The sequence below is a fragment of the Podarcis cretensis genome (genome assembly GCF_951804945.1).
Source record: "Podarcis cretensis genome assembly, chromosome: 9".
In the NCBI taxonomy this organism is placed as follows: domain Eukaryota; kingdom Metazoa; phylum Chordata; class Lepidosauria; order Squamata; family Lacertidae; genus Podarcis; species Podarcis cretensis.
This window is the reverse complement of record NC_137178.1, coordinates 17,478,365-17,498,359: the sequence shown is the minus strand read 5'-3', so window position 1 is coordinate 17,498,359 and position 19,995 is coordinate 17,478,365. Positions and strand designations below refer to the sequence as shown.

General features: G+C 42.5%; 1 protein-coding gene across 6 annotated transcripts in view; it reads right to left on the bottom strand.

The window, feature by feature from the left end:
* The window catches only part of CCSER1 (coiled-coil serine rich protein 1), a 725,174-nt gene that overhangs the window by 537,104 nt on the left and 168,075 nt on the right, over positions 1-19,995 (bottom strand). For all 6 annotated transcript variants that reach the window (XM_079990786.1, XM_079990785.1, XM_079990787.1 and 3 more), the window contains exon 4: positions 4,322-4,415. In XM_079990786.1, coding sequence (XP_079846912.1) covers positions 4,322-4,415 — 94 coding nt within the window. The remainder of the gene's footprint in view (positions 1-4,321; positions 4,416-19,995) is intronic.

Here is a 19,995-nt window from a genome sequence, read left to right as displayed (position 1 = left end):
AATCTAATCTACTGCACTATAAAAAGAATGATTCCCCTTTACTTAAAGCTTAATTTAACCCTTGGGCAATTCAGTAGAGATTTTTAGAGTCCCCCTGGGATTTTTAGAATCCCAGAAGCTTCCCTTTTGAACATATCCCTTTCATCTTAAGAGGTTCTGGCCAGGTTGAGCTACAGTGGGAAATAATTATTTTCTGCTATGAGAAGAGCTGTAGTGAGCCTCAGCTAGCAAACTATCCTTCCCCTCTCCCCCTTCCTCATGCCTTTTTGGAGATCAAAAGCTTTTGCTTTAATTTTGAACTAACCACCATTTTGGAAAACAAAACAATGAGCTGGGCAGATTTGTTCAACGACTTCTTTTTACTTTTTGTTAAGTGCATTAAGAGGCAATATCTACCGTGATCAGGCCTCACGTAGATCTGTTTCAGGAGTGAGGAATCCATGCCTCTCCAAGTAACTCCAGTTCCCATCAGCCCCATCTAGCATGGCCAATAGTCAAGGATGATGGGAGGTCTAGTCCAACAATACTTGAGGCCACATATTCCAGAACCCTGGTCTTTTATTCTTTTTGTATCCCTACCTTTCCTGGCACATAGAACAAACTAGGTTGGACCTGGACTGCAGCTAGCTTTATTTTACTTTAATCCATATTAGGAGAACCCAGAGCTTTTTGCTTTGAAACTTGAGGGCATAGTAATTGAGTTCTTTTATTTTTATTCAAAATTATAACAAGACATATTATCCAAAAACATATCATCCTTGTCCCCCCCCCATTTTCCCTCCCTCCCCCTCCCACACAAAACCCACCCAGCCCCACCCCAGCCCACGACTTCCCTCAGTTCCAGTCTTTGGTTTCTCTAAGAATGCTGTTTTCTGCATGTTACAAAGTTGTATAGATCCTCAAACTATTTAGCTGATTATTATCAATAAAAAGTTTGTGAATGTTTATTCAAAACCTGCCAAGGAGTCCAGTTCGCTTTGTTGCGTCCTCAGATACTTTGTAAAGGGTTCCCATTAATCCTTAAAGTCACAGTTATCCTTGTCTCATAGCTTATATGTCAGTTTTGCCAGTTCTGCATAGTCCATCAATTTTTCTTGCCATGATTCTTTAGTTGGGGTTTTTTCAGTCTTCCATCCTTGTGCTACCAGAACCCTCGCTGCCGTTGTTGCATACATGAAGATGTTTTTCAACTTTTTTGGCAGGTCTTTCCCTACAATCCCCAACAAAAATGCCTCGGGTGGCATAGTAATTGAGTTCTGGCCATGTACAATTGATATCCACCCTTACACACTTCTTTGAATGGTCCCTTCCTTTCATCACTGAGCTATGAGCTCTTCATTTACATAGGCACAGTTCAGAAATCAATGTTTTGCATTATACAAGACAGACTTAAATAGGAAGGGGGGACCAGAAGAAACAAGGTTAAACTAATGCTAGGATTCTATGCATAAGCACTTGATTGGTTTCCACCCCATAAAAACAGTAACCTTCCGTACGATGCTGTCACGACAATTCCTTTCGTGCATTTGAAACATGTAATCTTCTAATTTATGTGGTGTAATAAACAGGCACTCCCTAAGGCGGATAATGTCTGTTATATTAGGCTCAATTTTAAGCATTTCAGTATTGACAGAATGTGGGAAGCACCAAAGGATTCCAAGTAAATATTTAGCACTTCTACACAGCAGCATTTCCCCTACGCCACATGCAGAGAACTTTACAAAGAATAGACTGTTAATTTTCCACAGTAGTCCTGCAAGGTTTGTTGTTGTTGTTGTTTAGTCGTTTAGTCGTGTCCGACTCTTCGTGACCCCATGAACCAGAGAACGCCAGGCACTCCTGTCCTCCACTGCCCCCCGCAGCTTGGTCAGACTCATGCTGGTAACCTCGAAAACACTATCCAACCATCTCATCCTCTGTTGCCCCCTTCTCCTTGTGCCCTCCATCTTTCCCAACATCAGGGTCTTCTCCAGGGAGTCTTCTCTTCTCATGAGGTCGCCAAAGTACTGGAGCCTCAGCTTCACAATCTGTCCTTCCAGTGAGCACTCAGGGCTGATTTCCTTCAGAATGGAGAGGTTTGATCTTCTTGCAGTCCATGGGACTCTCAAGAGTCTCCTCCAGCACCATAATTCAAAAGCATCAATTCTTCGGCGATCAGCCTTCTTTATGGTCCAGCTCTCACTTCCATACATCACTACTGGGAAAACCATAGCTTTAACTATACGGACCTTTGTTGGCAAGGTGATGTCTCTACTTCTCAAGATGCTGTCTAGGCCTGTCATTGCCCTTCTCCCAAGAAGCAGGCGTCTTTTAATTTCGTGGCTGCTGTCACCATCTGCAGTGATCATGGAGCCCAAGAAAGAGTCCTGCAAGGTAGGTGACCATAAAATGCAGGCTATTCATTTAAAAGTTGTTGGGTGGGGTTAGGACAAGGCCAGCCTATCATTGAAGACAAATCCTCGCCTTCCACCAAATCAATGCCCTGTTTGCAGGAAGTCTCAAAAGTAACCTGTGCCAAGAGAAGCTTCACAACCACAGGAGACAGAGCTGGGGAAAAAGATACGTTGCTGCCCTAGGAGATGGCATGCCCCACCCCCAAAGTTTTAAATTAATTCCCTCTCGAAATATCCCTATTACTGGAGGTGGAGGGAGTCCCAAAGTCTCCACCCAGTCGAAATGCAAGCCAAATGTTTTTGCTGTTGTTTCAGTGAGGTGTGACGCAAGAGAGATAGCTAAATAGCTAGTTTAATGCATAAGTTTAATGCATAAGGAATTCTACTTTTTGACATTTATATCTCTACTGTGCACTTCAAAAGTTAGGGTGCTTCCAGATTGTCACTAGTTTCAGGTGGGCATCAATCACATACGGGCAAATTCAGGTTGCACAAATAAAGTTGATTGGGTGGTTTTGTACAATGCACTTTGCCAAAAGATCACCCTATTTGCAATAAGGAAAGTGATGGGGAAACACAACATCAAGGGGGCCTTACCTGGAGTCGAGTTTAACCTTTCGGCATCGAGTTAAAACCTTGTTACTTTCCTAAACCTTGTTGAGTCTGTGCTATGCTTTTCTTTGCGTTCTGTGCAGCCTAGTTGTGCTTTACGTTGTTTTTATGGTGTGTGCCTGCGTCTAAAAACCACCCTGGGGTATTCAATCTCAAAAATAAATAAAGGTGGAAGCAGGTGGTCCTGTAGAGACATGGAATGGAAGCTGCATTGTTACTCTGGTTCTGCCTCTGCTGAAGTAGATCCCTCTGCTGCATCTCTGTGACAGGTGTGTGACTGGAGCATTTAATCACTTATGGTGCTGAGATAAAGAACAATTATCTGCTATCAGAAGAGGCTCCATGTATTATCGCTGTACAACTGCTTCCAGACAAAAAGGATGCTAAGAGAGTTGCACAGAATTAATGGGTAGGGTTGTGTTTGCCGTTCTCCCTCTTACAGGCTCAAAGGAATGTTACCTTTTCCCGGACATGTTTATGTGACCCTGGGTGTAATATAGTTATAACCCATTAAAGAAATAAAACAGAGGCAAACTGTGTGGTTGTGCATGCCCAGCAAACATCACCTGAGGCAATTTTGCTGAGGATTTGACGGGTAGCTGGTGGCTCTCCATTAACCAGTCCACTGGGAAGAGATTAGACACAACTAATATTTCTATCGGAGATTATTGCTCAATGCAACATTCAAATAAGAATAGATGCTTCCTGGCATGCTTGGGTGTGAATGTTATTTTGGGAGCTGGAGATGGCCAAAGCAACACACAGCAGGTAAAATTTAACGAATGTTACAAAACAAGAATTAAATGGGAGACAGAAATTCAAATATTATGACCCCAATTAAAAAATATTAGTGGAAAAGCTAGAAAAAAGTTTCAGCAACATAACAATGTTGACCAAAAAAAAAAAGAAGATGGTTTTTCAAGGTCTGACCTTTAGACATTGAGCATCAAAAGCATATGGAATACTAATGTGTCTCCAATTACCAAGCAATTGAGTTTCTTCTGCAAGGTAAGTAAATCCACCATTTGAAAACTGGCCTATGGAAGTGATCCATAGAAAAACAGCTTGATCTCCAGTAATAGCATCATTATGAATAGGGTTAAGCAAGAAATTAGCATCTCAAGTGAAGAGAATGATATCCTGTATAGCAACTGCTAGAGGTTATTCAGACCATTAAATGGCTAAATATATAATCCACTCTCCCTTCTTTTTTAAAAAATATTATTTTACTACTCACTTCCTAAAAAGTGCACTCAGCAAAATCTCATTCAAAAGGAATAGTCAGGTTGTAAATGTGGCCCATCAGCCTGGCTTACCAGAACGCCTGTGATGCTGTTCTTCCAGGAATTCCAAGTCGAGCATGAGGTCATCCTCATCCAGGTCACAGGAGCCCAAGTTATTCAAAACATCCTGTAGTATGCCAACAAAATAATAGTTTAGGAAGGTGACTGAATGTGTGGATGGGATTTTCTGAAAATCTCAGTGATAAGCTTATCCTCATCTATTTTATCTAATTGCCACCTTGCTTCCTGATCTCAATAAGTATGAAATGTGAACAATAATAGCATATTATATGCAGCATTATTCTACACATTGTTACTTGCATGTTATACACATATGAACTCCAGGTTTCCTGAAGTTAACCAGACAACAATGAATATAACTGCATAAAAATACTTAGGTATTAATACTTATACATTGGTACCTCGGGTTAAGTACTTAATTCATTCCGGAGGTCCGTTCTTAACCTGAAACTATTCTTAACCAGAAGCACCACTTTAGCTAATGGGGCCTCCCGCTGCCGCTGCTCGATTTCTGTTCTCATCCTGAAGCAAAGTTCTTAACCCGGGGTACTATTTCTGGGTTAGCAGAGTCTGTAACTTGAAGCGTATGTAACCTGAAGCATATGTAACCTGAGGTACCACTGTACAATTAAGCTACAAAAATATAGTGCTACATGGGGCTTCACTCTTTTATATGTATTATATGTATAATATATGCACATTTTTGCATATAATTTGTTGATTTTTTTTTAAAAAAGAAAACATGCACGAGCATAAAAGGTGCCTGGTGCAGGAATAGTTTGATGCAGGCAAAGTTTGATCAGGTCAGAATCATCAAATCTATTTAAATCTATTTAGAACAGATTCCATCTCTATCCCTAACTGATTATGAAGAAAGCAACAACTTTGCAGTGGTTTATAAAAATAATAAAATGTTGTGTATATGTGATCTTTGTGTGCCATTGGTTTTCTGTCTTAAAACTTAAAAACTGAAAAATTAGATAGATGATAGATGATAGATAGATAGATAGATCGATCGATCGATCGATAGATGATATAGATAAAAAATAAGACAGATGAACAACAATAATTTCAGACTTTCAGAAAGTTAAATCAACAATAAACTCAAAATGGATTAAAACACAAATACATTAAAACTTGCTTTTTTAAAAAATAGTGAGCAGTTTAGAATTTTTTTTTCAATAAAAAGATACATCTATGGTGAATAAGGAGAATATGATTAAGCACCAATCTGAAACAGATAGCATCAACATGGTGTTTTCAGCATTGCCCCCTCAATATCCATAAACTGCAATCTGAACCTGTGCATGAACCAGGCAGTTTATAAAAGTGTTTAGATGCATTGATAGGGAGGCTAAAAATAATGATGTCAGAAAAATCTTACTAGATCAGGGAAAGGGTCTGTCTAATTTTGCATTCTTTCTTCAGTGGGAGCTAGCACAGCGATACCAGGAAACATCTTGGATGAATTCACATTCAGGCACTGAAAAGCATGACTCAGTAGCCTGATCACATTGCACTTGGAAAGGGCACGGCAGGCTATGGGTTCCATTCCAGAATTCTGTCACACTTTGTGGGACATGGAGTAATGCTTCTTTTGCATTTATGCTTCTTTATACCTATATCCTACCCAATGCCATTTCTGCTACATGAGGGGCATGCAGCAAAGCACTCACCACAAATCTCTGCAGCCAGTCTAATATACTGGAGCACAGGCCTTCTAACCAAAAACTAATGCCCGCCTCAGACAAGGGAACCCTGTCTGGGCAAAAGAGGACCATGCATTGTGAGCGGATTGAGGGGTAGCTAATAACAAAGCCACCTTTGGCTGTCAAAAAAGGGTGCCAGCACATTACTCAACCTTCTCTGTGCAGTTTCAACACACCCCTTTATCAGCACCTCTGTGGCCACATTGACCATCCAAGACCATGGTTGGCAAAATTTCCATCAGGCTATTGAGGTCTGCCTTCTCGACCCTCTCAATGCTGCCCCCTTCATTCATCACAGTTAACAAAATAATTTGTTCTGAACTCCAAAAACTGTTACACTTGCTTTATTTAAAAAACAACAACACACACACACACACACACACACACACACACACTATTGCTGTCAAGAACACCCAGAGAGAATTACAAGACAATTTCTATTTTCTTCCTTTAAAAAAAAAGCACATATGGAAGAAGCCCATACAATGCCTTAATTCAAAGTATTCCCATTAAAATGCTTTGTTAGTTAAGGAGGAAGAAAAGGAAACAAAATTTCTCTGTGTTCCAAAGATAGGCTGACAGATGAATGCTGACATGTCCTTTCTTTTATTTTCGTTTTCTTTTTTCCCCCTTGGAAGACTTAATCACTGCTTGCAGACAAACGCTTCAGCAAAAGCTTTAATAAAACTCTCCATTGACTTTGGAATAGCCCCTTAGAAACTTTTAAAAACACAGCTTTCTTCCTCCCAGTGTCTTCCTTTGGCACATAAAACTGCATTTAACCCCTGTGGTGCAGGAGAATGAAACCAAAGTCTGCTTTGCCCCTTCTTGCCCCTTCTTCTCAACAACTTATCTTGGGACAGTTCCCTTTCATTAAAGTGTGATCTTCAAACAAAAACAATTGTCAAACAAAGAATGTGTATACAAAGAATGAATGAGTGTCTCTGTGTTGCAGTTCATTGTTGCAGAAAGGAAGGCTTCCATTCATTTCTGCCTCAAAGTGCTACACCTACAGAGTGCAAGGGAGTTGGAAAAAATGCTTGGTAATTGTCCAATTCTGATGTGAAATTCCCCCCCCCCAAAAAAAAAAAAAAATTTCTTGGTTCAGATTACAAGGGTTCTACAATGATTGGACACATTTTAAACTCTCTGGGTTCCTGTTCAATGTTCCAGCTAGTCAGCCATGCCCTTCTTGAATCATAGAATCATGGAGTTGGAAGGGACCCTGACCATCATCTAGTCCAGCCCCCTGCAATGCAGGAATATGCAGCTATCCCTTACAGGGATTGAACCTGCAACCTTGGCGTTATCAGCGCCACAATCTAACCAACTGAGCTATCCAGCTTTAAGAAAATCCACCACTGGTTCAGGAAGGGCTGTGGCTCAGTGGTAGAGCACATGCCCTGCGTTCAAAAGGTCCCTGATTTAGTCCGTCAGATCACCATGTAGGGCTGGGAGAGACCCGTGCATGAAGCTCAGGTGTAGACAATACTGAGCTAGATGGACCAGTGGCCTGACTCTGACTCGTATAAGGCAGCTTCCCATAGTCTCCTTAGTGCCCCATCGCCTCCTGGCTTGCAGATGTGGCTGCAGGTCCAAAAAGGTTAGCTAACCCATGTTAGAATAGAACATGTTATCAAAAACAAGACCAAATTTTTTGCCCAAGCTAAGTGGAAGGGGGTGGAAACAGAGGCTGAAAGAGATCTGAATGTGAGTACCTTTCAGCACATTATTGCTTTCAATGGGATACACATCCTAACAAAGATTCCAATATGAATCCCCATCTACAAGCAGCACAACCAGGGCTAAACAATGGTATGAGCAAGGCTCAATACAACATAAGCAAGCAAAGCACTTTTTGAAGCCAGGACTATCGTTTTGCAGGATAGTGTATGTGCATGAGCTTTGCTCTTCTCTTTACTATGCATGTGCCCAAATATCAAGGTACAACAGCTAAATGAAAAGGAAACAAGCAATACTTTGCACGCCATACGCACATGTACATGGGGCCCTTTAGTCACTATAGAGTCACTATAGGATGGCTTATTTGGCTGTCATGAGGCTCTATCACCAGAGGTGTCTTCAGGAAGAATAGTCTACTCAGAGTGAAAGAGAAGATTTGGACCCAGCAGATGATCAGAGAGAGGAGGAGCTAGGAGTGATGAGTGATGAGGTCTTTCAATATCCTCTAAAACAGCAGATTCAACTTTTTCAGGGCTGGGAACCACCTTTAACCCAAGCATGCATTTAGAACTCATTCCTTATCTGTTGACCATACATTTGTATTGTGGTAGTGCTGCTGTAGCAACCCATCTGATAGTTGGTCCCAGGACACACCAACTGAACACAAATATCCAATGCTGTTAATTTTGCACTGAGCACCTAATGCCCAGCTCACTTGCTCCATACTGATAGTCCCTGCTCACTAGGTGCTGGTCAGTGCTGTGCAATAGCTAGATACGTTGGAGACTGAAGTTGCTGTTTCTATAAATAAACAGTACATGCCGCAGCATGGAGCCATGTTTATTTAACTTACATGCTGTAGGTCTTCCAACAACATTGTTTACAGATTTTGATCCAGATCTTGTTCATTTGTTCAGTGATTGATATGGTCTCAAACCTATTCTGCCATTTTTGTCAGCTGCTTCTTGTTTACTATTGTCAGCAGACAAAATATTTCTTGTCCCTTCCTATGATTCAATGTTCCCTTATTCAAATGATGCAAATTACCATCCAATTACAGCAATATTGTTACAAAGTCTTGACTAATGCTTGTGACATTCTGTGCTCTGATTGCAAACATTATAATGAATCTACATCCCATTAATACTAGATGTTTATTAACAAGTTATTCAGCTTTTAACTGGATCCTTGTTTGGCAGTAAATTTTGGCTATATTCATATTCAAATTTGCTATCCTTAAGGATAAATAATCTGTATCATTAGATCATAATTCTTGTCAAACTTGAGCTTCCTTTTAAAACCACAGGCAAGGAGATTTCAGTTTATGTTCATCTTAATGCCACATTGAGGACTTTGGTAAAAGTCTGTGGAGAGATCAATATATTTATATGTTTGTTTAAAATGTCGTCTTTCTGCCTGGCAATAGGCGTCCAGAGAGGCTTACGATCAGAAAAATTAAAACAAAAACACTGTAAAATCTTAAAAGGCAAGCCACAAGATCGGAACTATGACAGGTATTAGACCAATGTTTCTTCTATCAATATCAACAAGATTAGCAGCAAGGAGAAAAAAACAGTGCATTGTGACGCATTTCCCCTTAAGGCTTTCCCCAAACTGAATGTCTTTACGGGTGCTTGCCTATGAAAGGAGAAAAGATGTCATTCAGATCAGACCTCCTGGAGAAAGAAGTTCCAGACACAGTAACACCAATGAGAAGCTGTACAAACCTCTACTCTCAAGATGTGGGGGTACCTGGAACAGGACTTCCGATGACAACATGGGCAATGGCAAGTTTGAATGGAAACAGGCAGTTTTTCAGAGATAGCCTGATCCCAAACAGTTTAGGGCAGGGATGGGGGAATTCCTGGTCCTCTAAGTGTTGTGAGAGATGATGAAAACTTTATTCTAACAAAGGCTCTCAGTGACAAAAGTAGCATTTTGAATTGGGCCTGGAACCCAGCAGGTTAAGAACAGTTTCAGGTTAAGAACGGACCTCCAGAACGAATTACGTTCTTAACCCAAGGTACCACTGTATATGTCATGATCTTGCACAGTGGGAAATTCACAGAGCCTCTAATGCTTTCTCTAACTCCATCTAGCCTTTCACCAGAGAGCAGTGACACACAGTGCTATATGTTTCAAGAAGTAGAAGATGAAGAAGATTGCAGAACTTAAAGAGAAAACAGATATACCTTCCCTTCAACTATTTTACCTACAGACCAAGCCCATGAGAATAAATACATGACTTACAATATTATGGTATATGACTAAAGATTTTCCACAGATAACAGAAATGTTTTGAACACATTTTTTAGAACACAATTGTAATGGTTCTAGGGGTTGCTTGTGCGTAAAATCGGCGCCACACCTGGCTGGGTTGCCTGAGTGAACCCTTTCTGTCCGGACAGCCACTCACCCATGGCTGTCTCAATCGCTGGCAGAATCCGTCAGTGGGCGTTTCTTGAACTTCTTCCAGCAAAGAAGCTCTTTGACGCCTAGTCTCCACCTACTCTCCCTGCGCGGAAGCCTTCTGCGCAGGGAGGGTGTGGGCAGTGGAGGACCCGTGCTCTCCCCGCTGGTCTCCGGCGAGGAGTCATGGAGCCATCTCGCCGATTCCCCCATCTGCCCCCCTTCTCCACTGGTGCTACGCTGATTTCCTTCCCCAGAAGATGGGCTGCTTCTCTCCCTCCCGGGACGCTCTCCGGAATCCCTCTGGAGCCCTCCCTCCTCCTCTGGCTCCGATGGCAGTTCCCTGACAACAATCATACAAATTAAAGACTGAAAGTGTTTCTAGCAACAGCTAATTCAAAGATTTTAACTGAGAAGCATGGCACACAGTCATAAAAAGAGCCCGCAAACACTAAAATGGAAAACCTTTAAGCCATTTAAAGCAATGTTAACTCTAAGAACCATAACTGAATAATTCATGGGCATAATGAAAGGCTTCCCCTTCTGGACTCTTCCACAGACTTCAAAGAGAAAATAAAATTACATGAAAACCAGGAAATAGGAAGAAGACTTACAAAATGCTGATTTCACTGCTGACATACCGAGAACCTCTGTGTATCTAATGTAAAGCTTTCTGGATGCCTTTCATATGCTGTGAGCAGATTAAATGTATTCGGCTCCTGAATGCAGCCATCAAATAATCATGTTTTCTAGTGAAATGTATGAGAAGTTGTCAGAAGAAAAATATAAATCCTGCAGTACTTGGTTACTCAACATTTATGTTTCTGTGGACAAACAGTTTAAGAGTAGTACTCAAAGGCCCAGAAGAAAGAGAAATATGCTATGGTAGTATGGTATGGCTTATTTGTGTACCACTTATTGGTGCAATGTTCCCCCAACTTTAATATTTATTAATAAAATAAAAGTGCCGTGCATGCAATAAATTGACCTGAACAATATAAAATAGCATCAGAATTTAGCCAAAAAATACAGATTATGTAACAGGATCTGATTATCATGAGGTGGAACACACTGGAGGCTGCAAAAGCTTCCATTCAAAAGCTTCCATTCAAAAGCTTCCATGCAAAAGCGACCATTTTAGGCAGGTCCATAAGACTTGTGATCACTGAAACACAGGTACTTTTGGACCCAGAAGAGGGAAGAAGAGGGATAGAACAAGAGCGTAACAGAGACAAGATGTAACAGGGCAGGGGGCGCTTATGTGCACTCTGCAGATGCATGCGGGGGCCAGGAACGGAAACCCCATGTGATATGGTAGTCGCCTGTACTTTGCTTCATTGCAGGAGCAAGGAAGTCATCAGAGCCACCTCAATGGCATTTCTTCTTGCACACTGTGGTAGATATTAGACTGATCCAAGTCACCCTGCACGCTCAGGAAGAAACTGTGGAGGGGTGGGGGAAGAGATGTACAAATCATGCATTAGAAATGTTCCCATAGGAAATGATAAAAATTGTCAGCTTGTTAGGTGAACACTTGCCTAATGAACAATTTCCTGGGAATGCATTATGTATGGAAAGAGGGACCTGCCTGTATCATTTCTATTGAAAGGAGTGTTCCTATTCAGGGTTCCAGCCAGCCATTCCCAGCTATTAGCTGTGGCCGTATAGAACCATGCGACTTTGTTTCCTGCTTGTTGATTTTTAAAATAATGTGTTTGTTCAGTGAGCTGCAGAAAACTCTGACAAGTTACAAAAAAAAACTTTTCCAAACTGTGATTAATCTCAGAATATATTATTATTATTATTATTATTATTATTATTATTATTCCAATATGCATTTTCTTGTTTTGTCTAACCCCACTATCCACATGGTAACTGCAGCACTGCTAGGATAGAAATTTAATTGGCAAAGTCCTGATGCTGTTCTTTAAATAACTACAAAGAGACAGTGTTGCCTTCTTCCTAACACAGATAAGGGACACCATTCAAAGTGGAAGACCCATTTATTCAGCAGTAGCAATGACAAACCTAGACAGCATCTTAAAAAGCAGAGACATTGCCTTGCCGACAAAGGTCCATATGGTTAAAGCTATGGTTTTCCCAGTAGTGATGTATGGAAGTGAGAGCTGGACCATAAAGAAGACTGATCGCAGAAGAATTGATGCTTTTGAATTATGGTGCTGGAGGAGACTCTTGAGAGTCCCATGGACTGCAAGAAGATCAAACCTATCCATTCTGAAGGAAATCAGCCCTGAGTGCTCACTGGAAGGACAGATCCTGAAGCTGAGACTCCATTACTTTGGCCGCTTCATGAGAAGAGAAGACTCCCTGGAAAAGACCCTGATGTTGGGAAAGATGGAGGGCACAAGGAGAAGGGGACGACAGAGGACGAGATGGTTGGACAGTGTTCTCGAAGCTACCAGCATGAGTTTGACCTAACTGCGGGAGGCAGTGGAAGACAGGAGGGCCTGGTGTGCTCTGGTCCATGGGGTCACGAAGAGTCGGACACGACTAAACAACTAAACAACAACAACAACAACAACAACAACAAGCTGCTGCTACCTGGGGCAGGGGTGGCAGGCACGGAGCCCAAATAATAGATAGTGTCAATGAAAGGCATACCTGGAGCCAAACATCAATATAGCCAGTTCATTCTAGTTTTGTCTGCATCTTCCTCCCTGCTGAGCACCCCCTGAACTGCTCATAGCAACTGGCTGAGAGCAGGGTTGGTGGGGCAATGCCCCATTTACCCTAATGGACCAGCCTCCACTTCATGCATACACATAGAGCTTCCATTAAATCTTCTTTCTGCACTTAGTTCAATAGAGCTACTCCGAAGTAAGTCGGTATAAAACCCTTATGAAATCAATGGGGCTGAAAACTACTATGCATTGGCTGGCTTGTTTTCCCTATGCCTACATTTGGAAGATGCTGACAGTAGATATACTGCATTGCCCCACAATAATTATATCAATTCAAACCCTTTTTATAAACACACGGAAACCAAACTGCACACCTTGCACTAATCCAGTGCCCTAAAATAGATGGGACAGCATTAAATAAATGCTTCTAGCATCACACCTCAACAGCTGGCTATTTCTTAGCCCTATTTCACTGATTTGAAACATTAATTTAAAGAGGTATCTGTCTGCCTAGAGGCATGCGGAAGCTGCTATTTTACTGTAAATAGATTATGCTAGTCTAAAAGATTACAGATATCATCATAACCACCATCACTATAAAGAATTTAGAAATTCAAAGTTAAAAGAACAAGGAGTTTCCTGCAAAGCCGCCCATCGGAAATAATATTTTCATGTGAGGAAAATATTGGTTTTCTTTCTTATATAGAAAGAAAGAAAACCAGCAACTGTTGAACCAAAATATTGTTCAGGGGATAGATTAGGTCAAGTAACATTGTTTAAAAAAATTAATCTCCATTAGGTCTCAGCTCCTGTCTGCCCTCTTCTAAATTCTCCATCCATTCATACTGTCAGCCACCCATGACAGCTTTTTATTGTCTCTCAGCACATATCAGAAGTGACAAGCATGTCACAAACCTGCTTTTTGACTGTGACAAATGGGGAGCTTGGTGAACTGTCCATAGCAATCCATTTCGTGAACTTGCCATTGTACCTCATCCACTTCATGTCAAGTGATTGTCATAAACGTTATCATTACCCAAGAGATCTGGTAGCAGCTTCTCTTTGTATTCTCGCATGCCTTTAATCATAATACTTATTGAAAATTAAATACAAAATATGCCCATCTAAGAATGTGACATGCAAATGCGGCAAGTACATATATTGTGCAGATATCAGAGAGCCAGTATTGGTAGCAAGTCCCTGTGGAGCATATTTATTTTATTTCACAGCATATGTATGAAACACATACACTTTTCAGTGCTATTATACTTTTCATAACAAAATGTAATTTATAAACAACAACACATTCAGCCAGAAACCAAGTTTTGCAGCTACTTGATCTGTGACAAGGTCCTCTAAAATATATATATATGGGTCATTTTTTTTATTATTACAACCTACTTTGTACTACTGCTGTTGGCAGACAAGTTATTCTGACACCTGAGAGGCAGGAACACTTCTCTTCATTCCTGACAACAACAACAACAACAACAACAACAACAACAACAACAACTTTATTAACGATCCATTTGTTCAACAGAACTTCTTCCTCTTCCTCCTCCTGTACACCCTCAATATATGACCTGGAGAGTTGGGGGATCCTCTGGGGCAGTTTCAGGGGGCATGTGGGGATCTCGACAGTGTGTGTTGGGGGAAACCAGAATATCAATTATTCAAGCAGGTGAACATCATTAGATGTCTAGTATTTATTTATTAATTATTTATTTTAATTATTAAAAGTAGGTACCACACTTCACTCTGAGGATTGGGCAGTTTACACTATAAAAACATAAAAGTAATAACATAATAACAAACGAAATAATAACATTCCCCCCATCAAACATACACAGTTTAAAAGACTATAGATTAATGAAAAAACAAAATAAAAGAAAAAAATTCATTCCAGTAGCACCTTAAAGACCAACTAAGTTAGTTCTAGGTATGAGCTTTCGTGTGCATGCACACTTCTTCAGATACACAGAAATGTTATAAAGAAATGTTTTCGCCTGGCACCTAAAGATATGTAACGAAGGTACCAGGCAAGCCTCCCTGGGGAGAGCACTCCACAAATAGGGAGCCACCACAGAAAAGGCCTGTTCCCATGTTGCCATTCTCTGGACCTCTTGTAGAGGAGGCACACAAATAAGCACCTCAGATGATGATTGCCGGGGTCGCAGCGGTGTAGCGTGGGTTGTCAGCACCCGGGGCAAGGCAAGTAATTTGCGCCCCTAACCCCTAATCTGCCGCCACTGCCAGCTTCTTCTTGCTGCTGCCTGGGCTGGGGTATTTACGGTAAGGTAGCCACGGCGGCGGCAGCGGGTCCGTGTCAGGTGATCTGAGGCGAGTTGCCGCTGGCGCTGCCGCCCAAACGACGCCGCTTGCCCGGAGGAGGAGGGCAGAGAGGCGAGGAAAATGCAACATGGCCTAGCAGCTGCAGCAGCAGCGGCGGCGGTGGGGCTGTGAGGAGGGGCTGCCTGGCGCGCCCTCCGCGGCCCTGACGCGCGGGGACCGCGGCAAGCGCTGAGAGCCGCTGCCTGCCAGACGCCTTCAGCCCGGACGCGCACACAGCTCGTCGGTTCCGCGAGACATGGGGCTCTGCTACAGCCTGCACCCGAGGCTCTTCGGCGACTCCAGAGGCGGCGAGCGCGCCCCCCCAGATGTTGCGCCCGGTGCGGCCGGCCCCTCCTGCCCCCCCCCACGCTACGCCACTGCAGGTTCGGGTCAGTTCATATGGGTGAGAGGTGGTCCTTGAGGTGCTGTTTTATAGGTCAAAAGCAGCGCTTTTAATTGGGCCCAGAAACTAATCAGCAGCCAATGCAGGTTCGATGTGATATGCTCAAACGACCTTGCCCTGGAGAACATCCTGGCCACCGAATTCTGCACTAGCTGAAGCTTCCAAACCAGAGGTAGGCAACCTAAGGCCCATGGGCCACAAGTGATTAATCGGGTTAAACTAGCCCACAAGCTACCCCCGAACCAAACCGCCTGCTCAGCGAGTCCCCATGTGCTGCGCATGGGGACTTGCTTCCGCAATGCCGGAAGCCACATTTGCGCATGCTCAGATGCCTGACACTGGAAATCGCAGCTGCGATACGGCTCATGGAGGAATCTCTGCTGGAGTAAACCTTGCCAACCCCTGTTCCAAACCGTCTTCAGGGGAAGCCCTATGTATAACACATTGCAGTAATCTAGCTTAGAGGTTACCAGGGCATAGACAACGGAAGTTATGCTATCCCTTTCCAGATAGGGGTGCAGCTGGGCCATCAGCCAAAGCGGATGGGAGGCACTCCGGGCCACTGAGGCCGCCTGAGCCTCAAGCAACAGCAGTAGACCCCGAAGGACCCCCACGCTGTGTATCCGTCTGCTCCTTTAGAGGGAGTGTAGCCCCACCAAGAGCAGGCAGCTTCCCAACCATGCAAGGGAACAAGGGAACCGCTCAAAAACAGTGATGAACAGTATGCATGCATAAACAAACCAATAAACAAACCAAACAAACCAAAGCAGGGGTAAGGGTACAATGGTAAGGGTACAATCCTGTTGAACAGTAAGATTGCAATGAGACTTACTTAGGCAAATATATGTTGCGCTGTAAATAGCTAGTGGTTTACTGCCTTGTCATGACACCCAAATATCTGTTGTCTGAGGCAGTTGCCTCACCTTGGAGTGTTCCATGTAATTTTATGTATGTATTTTATATATATATAAAAATTAAAAATCATGACAGGAAACTGACATGACAAGGAGAAAAGTTCTATCCCAGGCATTTGTCATCCTGTTTTTTTATATTTGTAAGTTGTTGTTTTTTGCTTGGTTGTATTTGTTTCTCACACAGAGAATTCAAAAATATGACACACCCACACCCACTTGCAGTGGTACAGTCCGTTTCCCCAACTCCTATTACCATACATATACATAGACAAGGCCAGTAACAAGAGTCCTTTCCACACCAGTTTTGTTATCTCATTCTTTACAAACATCACATTCACACACACAAAAGGCCATTTGAGAGAGGGGAGCATGGTAAAGGATGAAAGTCTGACATTTCAGGAAAAAAAGTCTTTATCAAGGAATGATTTAATACCATGTTTACCAGTGGAGCAGACATAGGCCCATGGTTGCTATGGAAACAGACAGAATCCCAATAATATTAAGTAATAGTGTATCTATTATAACATTGCATTAATAATTCTCTAGCGAAAGGGTCACTTGAAATTTCATTTACAAAGCTCCGTTTTTAACTAGCAAAGCAAACAATGTAAAGGACAGGAAATTATCGTTACAAATGAATGTCAGCCTTAAATCAGTTATTACTGTCTGTTTGCAAACATACATAACATTTTGTTCAACTATTAGAAATAATGGATCGTGTGGGTGCACACATACCCAGAGGCACACACCCCAAACTATTCAAAGGCTGTGTGTTTGCAAACATTCTGGATATTCTTTTCAGCATTTGAAAGCTGTATTGTGAATTTATGCTCTTACACGGATTATTCATTTCTCTGCCTTCCTATGGACATGCTTCCTCCCACTTATGTATAAAGGAAGCAGCAGTGGGAAGGGTGTGGGATGAATCCAGTTTTTACCCAGGGAGGATTTTGTTATTTCCCCTTCAAGCTAGTTTACCAAATGTGCAAAAGAGTCTACTCCAATGTACCACAGACCTGAAAACTAAGAGCTCAACCAGACTTCAAGAAAGGCCTACACAGGTAAGTTACATACCCTTAAAGTGTTACTGGGATATCCCCTTTTTTTCTCACAAGAGCACAGGGACCATTGCACCGCAATTCCCCCCCAGAAAAACAACTTTTTCCAGGCAGCAATCTTGCATAGCGCTCCAAAACGTGCTTTTTCCAAGGGGAGATCGCAGTAGGAAATTGCACAAGATCACAGTGCCCCAAATCTGCTGGATCAGGCCAATGGTCCATGTAGTCCAGCATCAGGATCTCACAGTGGCCAGCCACATGCCTGTGGGAAACTCGGAAACAGGATCTGAGCCCAAGAGCACTCCTCCAACCACAGAGGCAGGGCACAGCCATCATGACTAGTAGCCACTGATAGCCATGAATATGTCTGATCCCCTATTAAAGCCATCCAAGTTGGTGGCCATGACTGCAACCTGTGGCTGTGAGTTCCACAGTTTAACTATGTGAAATGTGAGGAAGACTGATCTTATATGAACTACATGCAAGAAAGGGCAAGCTATAACTCTACCTTTACATTTCTTTCTAAAATATTTTGCATATCGGGATTTAAGACATATGTTCTTTAAAAAACAACTGAAGTCAGTACACATATCCACCAAGTTTGAGTCATGCAGCTTTGGTGTCAATGAAAACCAATGAAAATAAAGCACCAAGCTTAGGCGCTTCCTGTTATTTCCATATAAATTGCAGGGGTGGTGGGGACTCTCCTCAGGCCACAGTCTCTCCTCAGTCACAAACCTTTCCCCTCACCAGCTCTGCTTCACATCCTCCATGAGTGATTTTGCGTGGCTAGAATGTGTCCTTGAAATCTCATGTCTCAAGGTTACCTGAGGTGTTTCTGTATGGGTGTAGAGAGAAGCCTACTGTACCAAAATAAAATATACATTTGTTGCTCTGCCCACTTTTGAATCTGGCACCGCACAATACAGGCCTGTGGCCCCCAAAAGGTTGCTTGGCTGGAAATGTGCCCCTCAAACTGAAAAAGGTTTCATGCCGACAAAATAGTGGTTTGACAACAACTTTCCCCTTTTTATATGCAGGTTGGTTTGGGGTTTTTTGGGGGGGAGGGGGAATCTAAGTCCGTGAAAATTGGGCTGAGACCACTTTCCACCAGATTTGTACTGCTACTTTTCAACTTCACTTTAGTCTCCTTCAATTATTCTGGTCTCATCACTGGTTCAATGCCATGCATTGCCAACAGGTAGCAGTTGATGGGAAAGACATTTGCAGAGACCAGGAAGAGCTGCTGCCAATCTGGCTAGAGAATACTGGGAATATAGGATGTCCCATTACAGTGGTACCCCTGGATGCAAACGGGATCCGTTCCAGAGCCCTGTTCGCATCCTGAAGCAAACACAACCCGCGTCTCCGCATGCGCAGGTCTTGATTTGCCGCTTCCATGCATGCGTGTGACGTCATTCTGAGCATCTGTGCATGCGGCAAAACCCAGAAGTAACGCATTCCATTAGTTCCGGGTCGCCGCAGTTCACAACCCGAAAACGCTCAACCCGAAGCTACTTCAACCCAAGGTATGACTGTATAACATCTGGCTCAGTACTGTCTATAGTAACCTTTCTCATCCTTTGGTTCCCAGATGTTGCTGGAGTACAACTCCCATCATCCTAAGCTAGTAGGACCAGGGGTCAGGGATGATGGGAGTTGTACTCCAACAACATCTGGGAACCCAAGGTTGACTCTTTTCCCTGCTTGGGATCTTTCTGTGTTTTGACACCAGCAATGGTTTTATTCCTCTGATTAAGGCAGAACCACCTCCCCCTTTTCCTTTATGTTCCAACCTATTCATCTTCGTTGTGGACTGCTGGGTTGTGAGAAGGGCAGAGCAGCTCCTGTGTCTGCCATTCTTCACACACACAAGCACACACCATTCTTCACATACAACATGACTACACTGGGCTGCAAAGTCACCACCAAAAAACCACCTGGGTGAAGTTTGTTGAACTACTAGTGATCTACAGACCACACTTTAGAAACCCCTGCACTAGACTAAAGCCATTTTAATTCAGTTGCTCAAAACTAAGGAGCACCTTTTATTGTGAGTGACACAATCTTTGCCACCTAGCAAAACAGCATAAAGCTGGGGAAAAAAAATGTGAGGGGAGGAACTCATAATCTTTTTCCATTACAAGAAGGCAGATGAAAATATACATCCAAGTGAATTGCAGTCCTTGCCAGGGGTTCTGTAGCTTGCCACTGAATAACATATCACATCTTGACTCCAAATGAGTCATCCTCTGCACAACCACAAGCATAAAAACTCCACTTCTGGTTGAAGATTAAATGTAGATGGGGAACATCGTCTTATTAACTGGAATGTTTACTGCCCTTTACTTGAAATGCTTGGGGTAAATGATAAGCTCAGTAGTTTTTTATACCTCTGAAAGTTATTTACTGTCCCATACTCTCAAAAATAATTCATAAGCATTTCTAGAAAAGAGCCACTAAACGCTCTACTTCATCTTCATAGCTGTTAAGAGTGACTTCCAAGATACAGAAAAACAAATAGAAACTCCTATGCA